At 41.3% G+C, this 13,991-nt stretch overlaps 1 protein-coding gene across 3 annotated transcripts in view; it reads left to right on the top strand.

The window, feature by feature from the left end:
- SEC31B (SEC31 homolog B, COPII coat complex component) overlaps window positions 1-13,991 on the top strand; it is a 39,193-nt gene that overhangs the window by 3,072 nt on the left and 22,130 nt on the right. For all 3 annotated transcript variants that reach the window (XM_032115885.1, XM_032115884.1, XM_032115883.1), the window contains exons 2-11: window positions 1,382-1,470; window positions 3,487-3,610; window positions 4,410-4,605; window positions 5,384-5,479; window positions 6,560-6,700; window positions 7,182-7,324; window positions 7,565-7,664; window positions 9,618-9,779; window positions 11,639-11,791; window positions 12,527-12,757. In XM_032115885.1, coding sequence (XP_031971776.1) covers window positions 1,392-1,470; window positions 3,487-3,610; window positions 4,410-4,605; window positions 5,384-5,479; window positions 6,560-6,700; window positions 7,182-7,324; window positions 7,565-7,664; window positions 9,618-9,779; window positions 11,639-11,791; window positions 12,527-12,757 — 1,425 coding nt within the window. In that variant the 5' untranslated portion in view covers window positions 1,382-1,391. The remainder of the gene's footprint in view (window positions 1-1,381; window positions 1,471-3,486; window positions 3,611-4,409; window positions 4,606-5,383; window positions 5,480-6,559; window positions 6,701-7,181; window positions 7,325-7,564; window positions 7,665-9,617; window positions 9,780-11,638; window positions 11,792-12,526; window positions 12,758-13,991) is intronic.

Genomic DNA, 13,991 nt, shown 5'->3' with positions numbered 1-13,991 from the left:
ACATGGGTGAGAGAGAGGGGATGTCCTTAACTGACTGGTGGGGGAGAAGAAACCCTAAGAAGAGGTGTAGAATTATTAGCTGGGAGGTCCAAGCCCAAGAAGTAATGCTGACCAAACTTCCCTTGTGTGGACCTCAGGAGGCCGTAGTTTCTTACAAGCCCTGCATCTGAACAGAGGGCCATGTGATGCAGGTTGTGGTTTATGCAGTGTCAAGTAACCAGGAGAGGTTAATCACAGCAAGCTGACAAGATGCAGAGGGTTTTGCTGTGCTGCCTGCTGACAGTTTTGCTTCATTCAGCATGATACCATCTGAGCGTACAGTTCTGTTTAGCTAGAGTTAAAAGACTGCAGTGCAGCCAAGCTCGAAAAGTTTAGGAACTGCTCATGAGAGTGACACCACTAGCCTGTGAATGCTATGTCCACACATCACTTACGATGCTTAGAAGGTCAGTTTGTGGTCAGCGATGGAGAGGTGCTGGGTGCTTTCTCCTCAGCAAGAATGGGATCCTATGCAGAAAAAGAATTATTTGTATTGTATTCAATTTTATTTATAATCAGTTTTGCAGCTTCCCAGCTGCCTGCTGTTGATGTTTGATTTTCAGTTAACCTGCTACATTGTTGGCCGACTAATCTCTATCTGGAGACATGGGGAAATTTTGTTCCCATTTTACAGGTGTCACTTGATCTATCCTGAGTAAATAAAAAGAATTGCTGTCAGCAGTGCTGAGATTGAAACTCCGTAGTTACTTGTGGATTACTTCTCACCTTCTACCATTTGCTGGCTCAAAGAGAAAGTCAAATCATTTTTTTCCTTTTGTTTTTCACGGGAGTAAGAACAAAGTACATTAACTGAATTGGCACATTATAGCATTGCACTTTGTTTTCTGTTGCCACGTCACTTTTCTGCTTGGAATTTAGCCTGCCCTGAGATTCCTTCTGCTCCCTTTTTGCTTATGTACATACTGAGATTAGCTTGTTTGGAGAGAGCAACTAGTGCTAGAGCAAAATACATTTGTTTAAATTAATTTCTGCAGCTGATCTAAACCAGCCTGGACTGAAGACTTGAGTATGTTGTTTAATTTAGATCCCCTTCCTTTTTCTGAAACTCTCCTGTTATTGGGACATATGAAAAAGAGAGATATATATGAAAGAAAATATGGGGTCAGACAGTGGGATTGTAGGGGGTGTTTTTTAATGACTTCTTTAATGTCCTGATTCATTCCAGTAAAACTGTATTCACTACCTCAGGAAGTAGCAATTAACTTCATTCTTTTGAGAGCAATGTGTTCTCATCTTGGTAAGGGGAATATTTTGTTTCTGATGTGACCATTTTCATGTCAACTGTATCTCTCTGTTCTAAACTGTGTGAAATTTCTTTCAGAGTCTAGAAAATGAAGCTAAAAGAAATTGAGCGAACAGCTGTGCAGGCATGGAGTCCAGCAAACAACCACCCTATTTACCTAGCAACAGGTAAAGTTCTTCACAATTTGTGAATATTAGAATATGAATCACAGAGAAATTTTATGTAGAGTTGTATGGGTTTTAGCTTTCAACAGTTTCCACCTTGGTAGTCTCTGGAAAACTTAAAAGCAATATACCAAAAACATTACAGCTTTTATGTGTTTTTCAAGTAACTAGTAGAGGATTACTTCTATGCCAACTTTGACATTTAAAGGCGAGTGATTTTTCAAAGGTTGAATACATGATTTTTTTTATTTCTGATTTGTAATTAAGACTGTATGGACTCCAGTGCTGCTTGCTGTTCTACATTACATGCTTGCTATGCCTGTGGGGGAAAAAAAAATTAATTCAAGTAATGTTCATTTAAGGTCACTTTTATTTGTCTGTCTTCAGTCATTATCATGTGGCTTGACAATCAAATACTATAAACCTCTTCTCCCTAAAGTTGCCTGTTTTGATTAGCATTCCATTTTCAGTACTTCTGCAAAACCTTAAATTATGTTTTGTTGATTTTATTAATTAATCACTCTTCTTACAGTAATTTTATTTCCTGAAGCAGAAGGTCAACCTCAGTCAGTCACCGAGTTGGCAGCAGGCAAGTTTGTCTGTGTGGAGCTGACAGCTGTGGTGGTTTTGTTGGGTTTGCATGGTAGGGCTTGGTAGCTGGGGTGGCTTCTGTAAGAAGCTGCTAGAGGCTCCCGCTGTGTCCGCTGGAGCCAATGCCAGCCAGCTTCCAGGCGGACCCACGGCTGTCTGAGCCCATCAGCGGCAGTGGGAGTGCCTCTGGGATAACACAGTAAGAGGGAGAAAAAATGCCCTATGTAACTGAAGCACAAGAGAGGAGGGAGAGTATGTGAGAGAAATAATGCTGCAGTCGCCAAGGTCCATGCAGAAGCATGGGCCGGAGGTGCTTCAGGTGCCAGAGCAGAGATCCCCCTGCAGCCCCTGGTGAAGACCTTAGTGAGGCAGGCTGTCACCCCCACAGCCCATGGAGGTCCATGGTGGAACAGCTAGACGGCTACAATCCACCATGCTAGAGCAGGTGGATGCCAAAGGATGCTGTGGCCCTGTGGAAAGCCCACGCTGGAGCAGGCTCCTGGTAGGTCCTGTGGCCCCATGGAGAGAGGAGCCCACACTGGAACAGGTTTGCTGGCAGGACTTGGGACCCTATGGGGGACTGAGGCTGGACCAATCTGTTCTGAAAGACAACCCCATGGAGGGGACCCACATTGGAGCAGTGTGTGAAGAACTGCAGCCTCTGAAGAATTCGCATTGGGGAAGTTTGTAGAGAACAAGGCCAGAGTTTTGGTTGAACCAAAGGTCTTGGCTTCAGTTTGCTTTGCATCAGAAACTGTGTTGTTTCATAATTTGTACTGCTTTTTAACAGTCCTTTGGGCACTTTCCGTGCTGTAAGCATCCCTGTGGTAACTGGGGGACTGTTTGCCTGGCAATGTCCCACTAGGCAGTGTTAAATCAACTTTTAGCTTTTATTCTGTAAGAATAAGGAGAAGGAAGGAAGCCACCGATTTGTGACTGCTAGCTGTCTGTGGGTTGCTGAGGCACGTTTAGTTGGTTAAGGTTGAACTTAGGCTGTAGAGTAGGTTTAGAAGGTCTGATTAAGACATGTGGTCATGGTTGAGGAGCAGTGTGCAGAAGTACTTGGGATCATAATTGTAGCTGGATTTTATGATGTCACTGCAGTTGTAATTTAGAGAAGAACTTAATATCAAAAGCCATAGCTGCTTGGAGGAGGTACATGAGTTACATCTATCCCAAGAAAGAAAGTTATCTGTGCAACAGTAACCTTGTGTGTCCAGAATCTCCTGAAGAACTTTTAATTTCTTTCTAATTTGTTGTCATAATTGTTGATTCCTTTTTCTGAGGTGTTCAGGCATGTCCTGTTTTGAGCTGTTACAACACCAAGGTTGTGTGACTATGAAGAACAGGTTTTCAGTGCCTTGCTCTTTTTGTATCTTGTGCTTTTGATAAAAATACCCACTTGTGTTGCCCTTGTACTTCTACTAGGAACATCTGCCCAACAACTGGATGCATCCTTCAGTACAAATGCCACCTTGGAAATATTTGAGGTTGACTTCAGGGATCCCTCCCTGGACATGACGCAGAAAGGAACACTTCCTGCCTCAAACAGGTACTAGAGGCTCATACTGATGTATCAATCAATGAAACTGGAAAGGGTTTTCTGGTGCAAGAAAGGAGAGGAGGAGGCAATGTTTACAGCATATAAAGTGATCTTTTGAATCAATTGACCTCTCTTCAAAAATGGAACATTTTTGTTGATACAGATCTTATTGGGTATAAAAGTAGGGCAGTTGGACTGTTACAGAAATTTGAAATTACTTGTATGATAGTCAGTCAGTAGAGACATTATGTATAATGTGAAGTTGCTGGGACTAACAGTTTGCACTGAAGAGGCTATAGAGAGTGAAACTTACCTTCCAGCTTTTTAAGACAAGATGGTTTCTTAGGCTCATCAGTGTGAGTGACATTACACCCAGTGTAAAATACAGCCGTGATTTCTAACTAGTGGATTTTAAAGGGTGTTAGCATATATTTCAGATAACAGCTCTGGAAATGATGGCACATAGATCTCTTAACTAATTTTCAATAAAGTGTAGGCTAGAGGATTTCACCCACCAAATCCCATGTGAGGTCCTAACAGTTTTAAACAAACAATGAAACAGCCAAAAAAATAGAGACAACTTCTTCCTTTTTAAGTTCCCTTTAAAAGTCTTGGGAAGGAAGCTTATTTCCTTTTTTTGCATGCAAGAGCCACAGTCCTCTTAAAAGGGAGATGATTGTTTAAAGTGCAGACTGATGGATATGTTTGATAGGTTGAAACATGGATGTGAGTTTTGGTAATGAGGAGGGTGTCTTGCTTTCCACCAAAAATCGTGGCTTATGCCAGCTTTATTTTCTTCTTTTTTTAGATTTCATAAGCTGATCTGGGGGAACTTTGGAAATGGGGCTCTGGAGTCTTCTGGAGTGCTCATTGGTGGAGGGGATAACGGAGTCCTGACAATGTACAGTGTGCACCGCATCTTGACTTCAAAGAGCGACCCTGTCATTGGGCAGACAGAGAAACATTCCGGTCCTGTTCGAGCCCTTGACTTCAACCCTTTCCAGGTGTGTAACATTAAGATACCAAAGGAAAGTTAACCTCTGTGTTAGAAAATACGTTCCTTTGTGCATAGAGATTTATAAATTGACAGAATAATTTTTAAATTTAGAGGCATGGTAGTTGTGGCACAAAGCTGGTTTGAGACTCAGATTTGGGTTCTGTTCGCAGCTTTGCCACTGAATTCCCCTGTCATCTTGTTCAAATCTCTTACCTCTCTATAAAAACATGTCCTGTAATATTGTTGTATGTTAAACCATTGTTCTTTTGAAATTAGAGCTTCTATTTTTTTTATTTGTTCAGTTGGTATTTAATTCAGTGGGTCTCTGATCACACTTGAAGGGACTGCAACATAAACGAGGAGTGAACAGACCATGGTTCTTGTGGTAGCACAAAGGCAAATGGAAAATTGTCTGCAGTCAGTTGTGAGAAACCTGCATCTTCTCAGAAGAAATGTCCTTGGTGCCAGGATGCAGGGCAAAGGCTCAGCTGGCCAGAGATGGTGGCTTCCAGGCCTGCAGCAGAATTTCATCAGATTAACAGCAGCCACCTGAACAAAACAAACAAATTTTAAATGTGTCCGTACTATGCCACAGTGGAAGGCATGCAAGCCAGAGACATGCTTGGTTTATAATCCAGTTAGTACCTTTATACTTGCCAGTGGCTGTGAAATACAGCTCTCATCTCACTTTGGAAGATTTTGGGGTTTTTGCTTCCACTTATTTTTAAGAAATCTGTACTTTTCCCTTGTGAGCAGGAATCTCAGCTGAGCTTTTCCTTTTACAGAGTAATCTCTTGGCTTCCGGAGCCAATGATTCTGAAATTTTCATCTGGGACTTGAATAATTTCAGTGTGCCTATGACTCCAGGGACTAAATCCCAGGTAAACAAGCTTTTCCTCTGGGCAATACTCCTGCAGTTTTGTATCTCAGTAGGCAAGACAAAAAGATGTGTGTGGACACATACCAGCCTAGTCAGTGTGTGAAAGGGGAATGACTTTGATGTCTGTCAGCAGAAAGATGAATCAGAAGAGACTGATTGGTTTCATGCTTGGGGGTGGAAGAACTGCTGTAAAGGGGAGGTAGGCTGGCAAGTTCTGGAAGGATGCACTTTGCATGGATGGGTAAGCTCTTTGTGGATTTGAATCGAGTAACTGACCAGTTTTATCTTGTGATCCAGCTGGGGCATGTACGATGGATTAAGAAGGTTTATTGGACCTTCTCTGAAGAATGAATTTTTTTCAGGCTTCAGCTGAGGCTTTTCATACCTCATGAAAGTCATATCCCTAGCAGAGCCAGCAAGCCATTAAATGCATCTTGGCTATTGCTCCCAGATAATGTTTCCAGAGTTTGAAGAGGAAGAAGTTTCTGATCTTCTGATGCTTATTATATTATTCAGGACAATCAACTCCTGAAAGTAGAAAAATCATAGTAAACTTGGCTAAAAGCAGGCCAGGATTTTCCTCCATTAAGTCTCTTGTTTGTTTCCTTGCCTATCTCCTGCATTGCAGTAGATACAGTAACAGCAATTAGCCATGAATACTTCATCGTTTTCCATCTCACTGCACTCCTGAAATGTTGCACAAGGTCATCTTTCCATTTAAGTTCATCTAAGAAGTTGGGGTAGAAACATACATATATGCTCAGCTGCAGTTCTCTCTGGAGTGATTTATAACACATTTGGCCGATGTAGAATCCAGTACCTGCTTCTAAAATGCAAAGGTACTTTTCCAGGTGACATTCCCTCATAGAATTTTACTGTCCACTGTACTCTGAGTAAAGGACTTTCCCATGTCTTTCTGGTCAGTGCTGCTGGTATTTCCAGTTAGTTGATCAGCAGTTGAAGAGAGAAATCTATGTATCATCAAATCTCTAATCCCTTAGTTAAGCTAGTGGCAGACTCCTGTGATTGATGTTCCTTCAGCTTGGGAATAATGGACATGTGGCCTTTCCTGTCTTGGCAGCCTCATGAGGACGTCAGTGTGGTGTCCTGGAATCGGCAGGTGCAGCATATCCTGTCCTCTGCTCACCCCAGTGGCAAGGCTGTGGTTTGGGACCTCAGGAAGAATGAGCCCATCATCAAAGTTAGTGACCACAGCAACAGAGTGAGTGGAAAAAAGCCTGCATTTCTAACTACCTTAAAACATGCCACATGTGACTACAAAGCAGTGGCACAGACTCTTGGCATAAGGGGTTTTATTCTAGGAGCTGTTGGAACTAGTTCTCTTGGAGCTGTAGGACCTCATTTTATTCTTTCTCTAATGAAATGGGGCAACAAGATCCCTTACTTTTCCTAAAATTCAGGCACTTTTGCATTCAGTTTCAGTGTTCACAACTCCTATATGAGAAGCTTCCCAGCTTTCTTCCTAGGTCAGCTTTGGACTTTGACTTCTGTGTGGTTAGTGGGGGTTTTTTTGCTGTATAGAGAAGGTAGAAATACTTGCTGCCTGGAGCAAGACATTGCTAGACTTGGTTTATGTCAGGCATTCAAGGCAAGTTCAGTACAGAATGACATGGCTCTGTGCCATTTGTGCTTTTGGCAGCTTGCTTTGCTGAATTTTCAGCCTGTGCTATTTTTGTCCCTAGATGCATTGCTCAGGAATGGCCTGGCATCCAGAAGTTGCAACCCAGCTAGTCCTTTCCTCTGAGGATGACCGTTTGCCAGTGATCCAAATATGGGACTTACGCTTTGCTACCTCTCCTCTTAGCCAGCTGGAAGGGCACACCAGGTGAGGACTTGCATGTTGTGTTGCATCTTTTCAAGTCAGATATCTGGGAGACTGGACTTGGGGGGGGGAAGTATGATTTTCTCCTTGGTCTGCTTTCTTTCCCAGATGAATCTGGTTGAAGGTAGAGATGAGAACTAGCATTTCTGAGCCTGAGTGCGGGTGCATGGTGCTTTCTTAGTGACTGGGTGACAGAGTTGTCTGTACAGGAAATACGACTGATTTCTTTCTGATCTATTTTAGGGGAGTTCTCTCTGTTTCTTGGTGCCAGGCTGACCCTGAACTGCTGTTGAGTAGTGCCAAAGACAACCGAATCTTGTGCTGGAACCCAAGTATGGGGGAGGTACGTAACCACAGCTAGCAGTACACATGGTATACTTTATAGAGTTGTGTGCTTTGCTGTGTGTTTGTGTCCTTCCCTGTATTCTTGTGGAGTGTCAATGTAATTCCCTCAAGCATGTCTTCTGCACTCTTTCTGTCTGGAGTGAATGAGTGTTGTCCATATCCCGGCTGAAATCGGTTTTCATTGAGTCTAGAGATCATAGAGGGAAGAAAACATTAAGATTTAGTTTCAACTATTTATGATTACTCTTGCTGTGCTCGTACTTTAGTGTTCTCTGTTTCCATGTGTTTCTTCTTTTTCCTTTTCCTAGAGTAGTAAGTTCTTTTGGGAGGAAATTTGAAGGAGAATAAGTTAGAGAGGGTCACTGAGAAGCCAACAATGTAGCTAAATAATGTGTGTAAACTTTGTTTACAGTAAAATGGTTTCACAGGTATGTGCTTACCTAGTCACACATCTGAGAATTACCATACTTGGTATATTTAGGTATCACCTGAATTAAACTGGGCTTCTAAAAAAATTTTTATGCACACCCATTCATTCAATGCTGAGTTCGTGGGTAAAACTGAACTTTGGACAGTGCAGTTGATCTTGATGATAGCATGGGGAAAGTACTCTAACAATACTGAACAAAGTCCAGCTGGGATCCCCAGGCTAGATTCATTTCATAGGACAATATCCTCAGCTGACCACTTTTGCCTTGGAGGCAAGGAAAAAAATGAATCAATTTTCCTAAAATGCATGAAATGCTGCTGTTGTAGTTTCATGGGATTTGATGTTCACTTTGTCTAGATCTCTAGTGGTTAGAAGACAATCAGACTCTAAAATGTTCCTGATGCCTAATTTTTACAAAAGTATTTTCACTGTCTTTTAACGGAAAAGTTAAAAAAAAAAAAATAGTGTGGCTGACTAATCTTTGTGCATGCTGCTGTAGATTTCCAGAGTCCAAATTCAAATTAGACTTTCACGTATAAACGATTGTTAGGGGGCTCTTTTTGACTTGGTACCAATGAACAGCAAATTTTCAGGTGAAAAAGCTGGGAAGGTTTGCAGTATTAAGGATTAGTACAGTTATACACAATGGCTGATCTTATAAGGTTTGAGGGAAGTACTGGTTTCTTTGGGTTTGGGCAATGTTTGGTTTTTTGGGATTTGTTTGTTAGTTTTTCTATTTGGCAATGTAGATTTTAATATAAGCAAATTACATTAATTTGCTTGTACCTGGAAAAGAAAATACAGATCATGTTCCCACAGAAAACAAAGTTGTGATTGTCTATGCTTTGTTCCTAAAAACCGTAAAGGAGATAGATATATTTATTTTACAAACCAGAGGTTTAAAGTCAAGGCTGCATTAGTGAGTTGCCCAACATCAGGCAGGAAGTCTGTGACTGGGCCATGAATTGAACTTTGGGTTTTTGAGTGCTGAACCATAAACTTGTTGGCTGCAATGTCCTTCGTAGTTCATGTGCAGCTATTACATTCCTCTCTTCTTGTTCTTTTTTTTTTTCTTTAGGCTCTTTATTTTCCTTGTCACATTTGTTACTCCACACTATTCTTTCTGTTTATGTGTTCTTGCTCTTGACACATTCTTGCCTCTTGAGTTCTGGTTTTATTGTATTGTTTTCTGGTGTCTCTCCTTTGGTTAACAGCAAATGTGACAATGCTCTAGTACTCTGATTCAGCAGTATTTGGGAAGCAGAGCAAAAGTGACTTCTTGCTTTTGGATTTTGTTCTACAGTCAGAATCCAGTTTTTCATGAGCTTTCTGTGACTTCCAACTGTTTGGACTCAATATGCTATAATTTGGTTGCAAATGCACCCTTCAAGAAGCAAAAATAAGAGATTTGTATGGAATGGTGACATGTAAATAAAGTGATGTGCTTGCTGTGGGCAAGTAATTCGGGGAAAGCAGGAGGCTATTAGTGTTGTGCTTCTGTCTTCTCTCTTTCTATGATAGGTGGTGTATGAGTTGCCCATTCGGAGTCAGTGGTGCTTTGATGTCCAGTGGTGTCCTAGGAATCCTTCGGTCTTCTCTGCTGCCACTTTCGATGGGTGGATCAACGTTTATTCTGTTATGGGTGGGAACTTGGAAGCTCAGCAGAGGACGCAGGCTGACAAGGTGAAGTCCTGTGACCGTGTTACACCTTGGCAGACTGGCAGTTTCTCCCGTGACTGCTCAGAGTGGTAGAGGCACACGTGTGTAACAGTGTGATTTTTAAGCAATGCAATCTGTCCCATGCACCAGGACCTATGGTTGTATGGTGTGGGAACCGGAAGCTACCTGTGTGGGAGCTTAATAATCCCACCAAATCCCAAAGGTGACCACATGGCCTCTGACAAAGTGTGTAAAGAGAACCAAGATCAAGTGCAGTTGTGATGTTAAGATCTATTTTATTGTTATTACCGTTAGACTAAAATTAAAGCAGCACACAAGTTTTTCTTGTCATTAAGTTAACATTAAATACATTGATACTGATTAATAGGATACATTATTCTTCATTACTTTAGAAGATAATTTTATAAAGTGGCTTGCAAACAACTATTAGCAATTTTCCTCAAGTGTGTTGACTACAACTTGGAGCATGTTAATATTTTTGATACTGAAACCCATTACTTAGTCAATGAATAGATGAGCAAACTCTGAACAGATTAAATGTCACTACTGTCTAAAATTTTAGTTTTAATCTTGTGTCTGGTCTTTTAATTCCCTCCCTCTGTCCCAGCCAACAAATGCCTTACAATACAGGTTTTAAGAGAATACGTATGAGCTGGCTTAAGTGTTATTTATATAGTCATTTACAGCTGACTGAGTTTAGTTTCTTAGGATTTGCAAGAGACCGAAAATACTTTATCAAGCAACAGCTGTGGGAGATTAAGGATTTATTTAACCCATGGAGAATTTTCTTTATCTGTGTTCTTTATGTGCATGCACCGCACTTCCACTGTTCAAAACTGGGGAACAGTAGTGTCAAATAATTCCTGCATAAATTGAATAACAAGCTAGAACACAAGCAGAAGGAGATAATGACAGTTATGGTGGCAGGAAGTTTGTGACCAAGAGTTCTCTCTCTTACAAATTCAGTAGTCTCAGGACAGAAACTCTGTTGCAGGCCTGGTTGTGTATATTTATTTCTTTAAGGTTTAGGATGTTTGATTTGTTGGATATAAGCTGTTCTTCAAGAAATATTCTTTCTTTGGAATTGATTTCCCCTGAAGAAAGACAAAACATTGCCTGTGATTCTAAGGTTTGGCAACCTTAGCTTGATCAGGCTGATGTTGCTTCCTTTTGGGTGTGCTAGTTCGCTGAATTTTAAGGTTATTTCCTATGGCCCAGTCAAACTTGAGCAGGATTATCTTTAGCAAACAACAAATCTCTGCGAACGATGTTAAAAATGAAAAGTGCTTGTGAACAGCATTGTGCCTATGTTCACTGACTCCCTATATGTAGAAATCTGGCTCAGGGGCCACTTTTGACTCTTGTCTAGACAAGAAAGTTTTATTTCGTCAGTCTCATCTAAGCTATAAAAGCTTGAGACAGTCCTTGAAATGAACCCATTTGAAAGACTCCAGCAACAAAAAGGGAGTCAGAATTCCTTTGTAAGAAAAACAAGAAATAAGTTGGACAATTTTTGACCATATGTTGTCATTATCTTGCATAAAACAAGTAATTTTGCAACTGCTATGTTTGAGCTGGGTGCTAGGCCTAGCAGTGTTTGTTAGGAAATTCGCATCTTGCTAAGGAAAAATTACTTGAAAATCTCTTAGGGTAAAAAATTCCTTGAGAAATGTTTTCTGGAACTGTTTTGAAATGCCATTTCTCTTGCATCGGGGCTTGGTGTTATTCCAGAAGGAGGTGCTGTATTAGCCTCATTCTTCATCAGTGTGGAAAGTAACTAATTCCTAAGCAATGTTTTATTGTGCTTACTCCATACAGAAAGGAATTGAATTATATTTCTTCCTATTTCCATCTGATTCTAGATCTCTTCCTCCTTCAACAACCTGGATCCCTTTGGCACAGGACAGAGCCTTCCTCCTCTGCAGGTGCCAGAGCAAGTAACTCAGACTACGTTGATTCCACCATTAAAAAAGCCACCCAAGTGGATTCGCAGACCTGTGGGGGTTTCATTTGCCGTAAGTGAATGGAGCATCCTTAGCTGAAAATGCAATAGATGTGTTGTCATGTGACACAATCCTTTTCTTTCACTGGAGAAACCTGTTGCTAGTTGGTTTAATGCCTGTTTAAGGTGCATTGTGGTGTCCCATGAAGTGAATTTTGTTTACTCTCTACATTCAGGTATATTTCCAACAAGAAAGAGTCCTGTAGCAGAGAATGGGAGATTATAAGTAGGAGTTAACAAATCTAAGAAAAATTCGTAAAAGCTGTCCTTGTAGGCTGGCATGCATTCCCATTCTTTCCTCTCTGTCTCCTTCCTATCCAGGCATTTAATTTTCTTCACATCTTTGCTCCTAGATTGTAAGGCTGAATTGTTCTTTTAGCTTGTTGCTTGACTTGTTCTCTGTCTGTCTAGTGCCTGCTCTTCACCTGATAGTTTTTATCATTGCAGTCTGCCTCTCCATGTAACGGAAGAACTAACAGTTCCAAATGGTACTTTTTCCTCTGTGCCTCTCTGGCATTCACAATTGGCTAGGCCTTACTGGATCTGCACAAGCGTCAAGTTTATCAGTGTTCAGCTGAAGGGCTCGTACTGTGAACTCCCTCAATGTTCATACCGTCCATACACACTAAACTCTTGGGTTCCTTGTGATCACTGCTGGAGCTTGGGTCTGCCTTGCTAAATGAAGAACTGAGTAGCTTTTACCTTTGTTTATAAGAATACTTACTGTGTCTCCCTCTGTTATTCTCAGTTTGGAGGAAAACTGATTACCTTTGGTCTTACCAAAGCTCCTGGACAGCAAATGCAGCAGACTTACCCACACCAGGTATTCATCAGTCAAGTCACTACTGAAACTGAATTCCTACTCCGATCCAAAGAACTGCAGATGGCCTTGCAGTCAGGGAACCTCCTTGATTACTGCCAGGGCAAGATCCAGACAGCCAAGCTACCATTTGATGAGAACCTTTGGAACTTCTTGAAGGTAGGATGGCTGTGGTGAAATACAGAGGTCAGTTCTTTTATGGTCCTGGGGTGGAATATGGTCCTCTCTAGCCATTTATATTTCTGTTCTTCAAAATATAAAATGGAATTGAATGAATAGACTAGTTACTTATCTAAAGAAAGTTGAGGTCTTGGAGGTTGTCTTGGTTTTCATTAGGAGTGGATTTGTTTGGGCTTCCTGAAACAGGATGTTTTCATCTCAACACACTGCCAAGCTGTATCTGCCTGCTACCTGTGGAGCTGTACATTATTATTTTTCAAGGTGAAGTCCAAATGGGCATTGAGATACCCCAGAACAAGGGAGAGAGCTGTGGTGGCATGAGGACTGACTAGCCTTCATGGACAATTTGGTAATGTGAGAGTTTGGTAATAAGAGGTGGTCGTCCTTCTGAAGAGGCAAGGCTTAGTCTTGGCAGGGGTGTACAGACACTCATAGCAGACTGTGTGGAGGGCAAAATACTGGGATCTTTTCCATAGTATTATATTTGCATAGAGAATCTTGAATAGGATGGCCAGCTGTTAGTCTAGGTGGTGACAGTGGTCTCCATTGCCACAATGTCTTCAGTTGCATCAAATGAGACACATCAAACTGTCATTTTTAGTCACTTTTTATAATCCATCTGGTGAATGGTCCCAAGAGACCACTGCAGCACTAAAAGGATCTATTACAATTGATTGTCTTAAAGTACAAACCAGGCTTCTGTACAAGAAGTGTCCTGCAGCACCATTCCTGCCTCTGCAGGAACAGTTTCTGAAATGGACTGTTTACAAGTATCTTATCCATGTATAGTTTGATCATTTGTGTAGTAGGAGCAGCATGCGACTTGACTGAGACAGGCAGATTCTCCTTGCAGAATGCTAATCATGCATTAAAGCATATAAATAGTGCCTATCAATTAGGCTATGTGCAGCCTGTGGGAATTTTTTGGATAGTCTGAAATCCTCATCCAGGGAGCTTCTGTAACAGTTAACTAATTCTTGTGAGGCCAGCTAGCAATTCAGGCAACCACCTTGTCTCAGTTTCATCCAGACTCAAATCAGTCAATTTTCTCAATGAAGAGATTAGCTTGGCTGTTCCTAAACTATCCAGGGAATTGATGACCAAGGACACTGGGCAGGTTACAGTCATGGTCTTGATATACAATTGTATCTCAGTTGTAACTGTGGCAAACTTGAGTTTTGCCCTTTTATTGTGATTATAACTTAAATTCTGT

This window comes from Corvus moneduloides, chromosome 8 (genome assembly GCF_009650955.1).
Source record: "Corvus moneduloides isolate bCorMon1 chromosome 8, bCorMon1.pri, whole genome shotgun sequence".
Lineage (NCBI taxonomy): Eukaryota > Metazoa > Chordata > Aves > Passeriformes > Corvidae > Corvus > Corvus moneduloides.
Note: the sequence above shows the minus strand (reverse complement) of the source record. Positions and strands in the feature narration are given on the sequence as shown.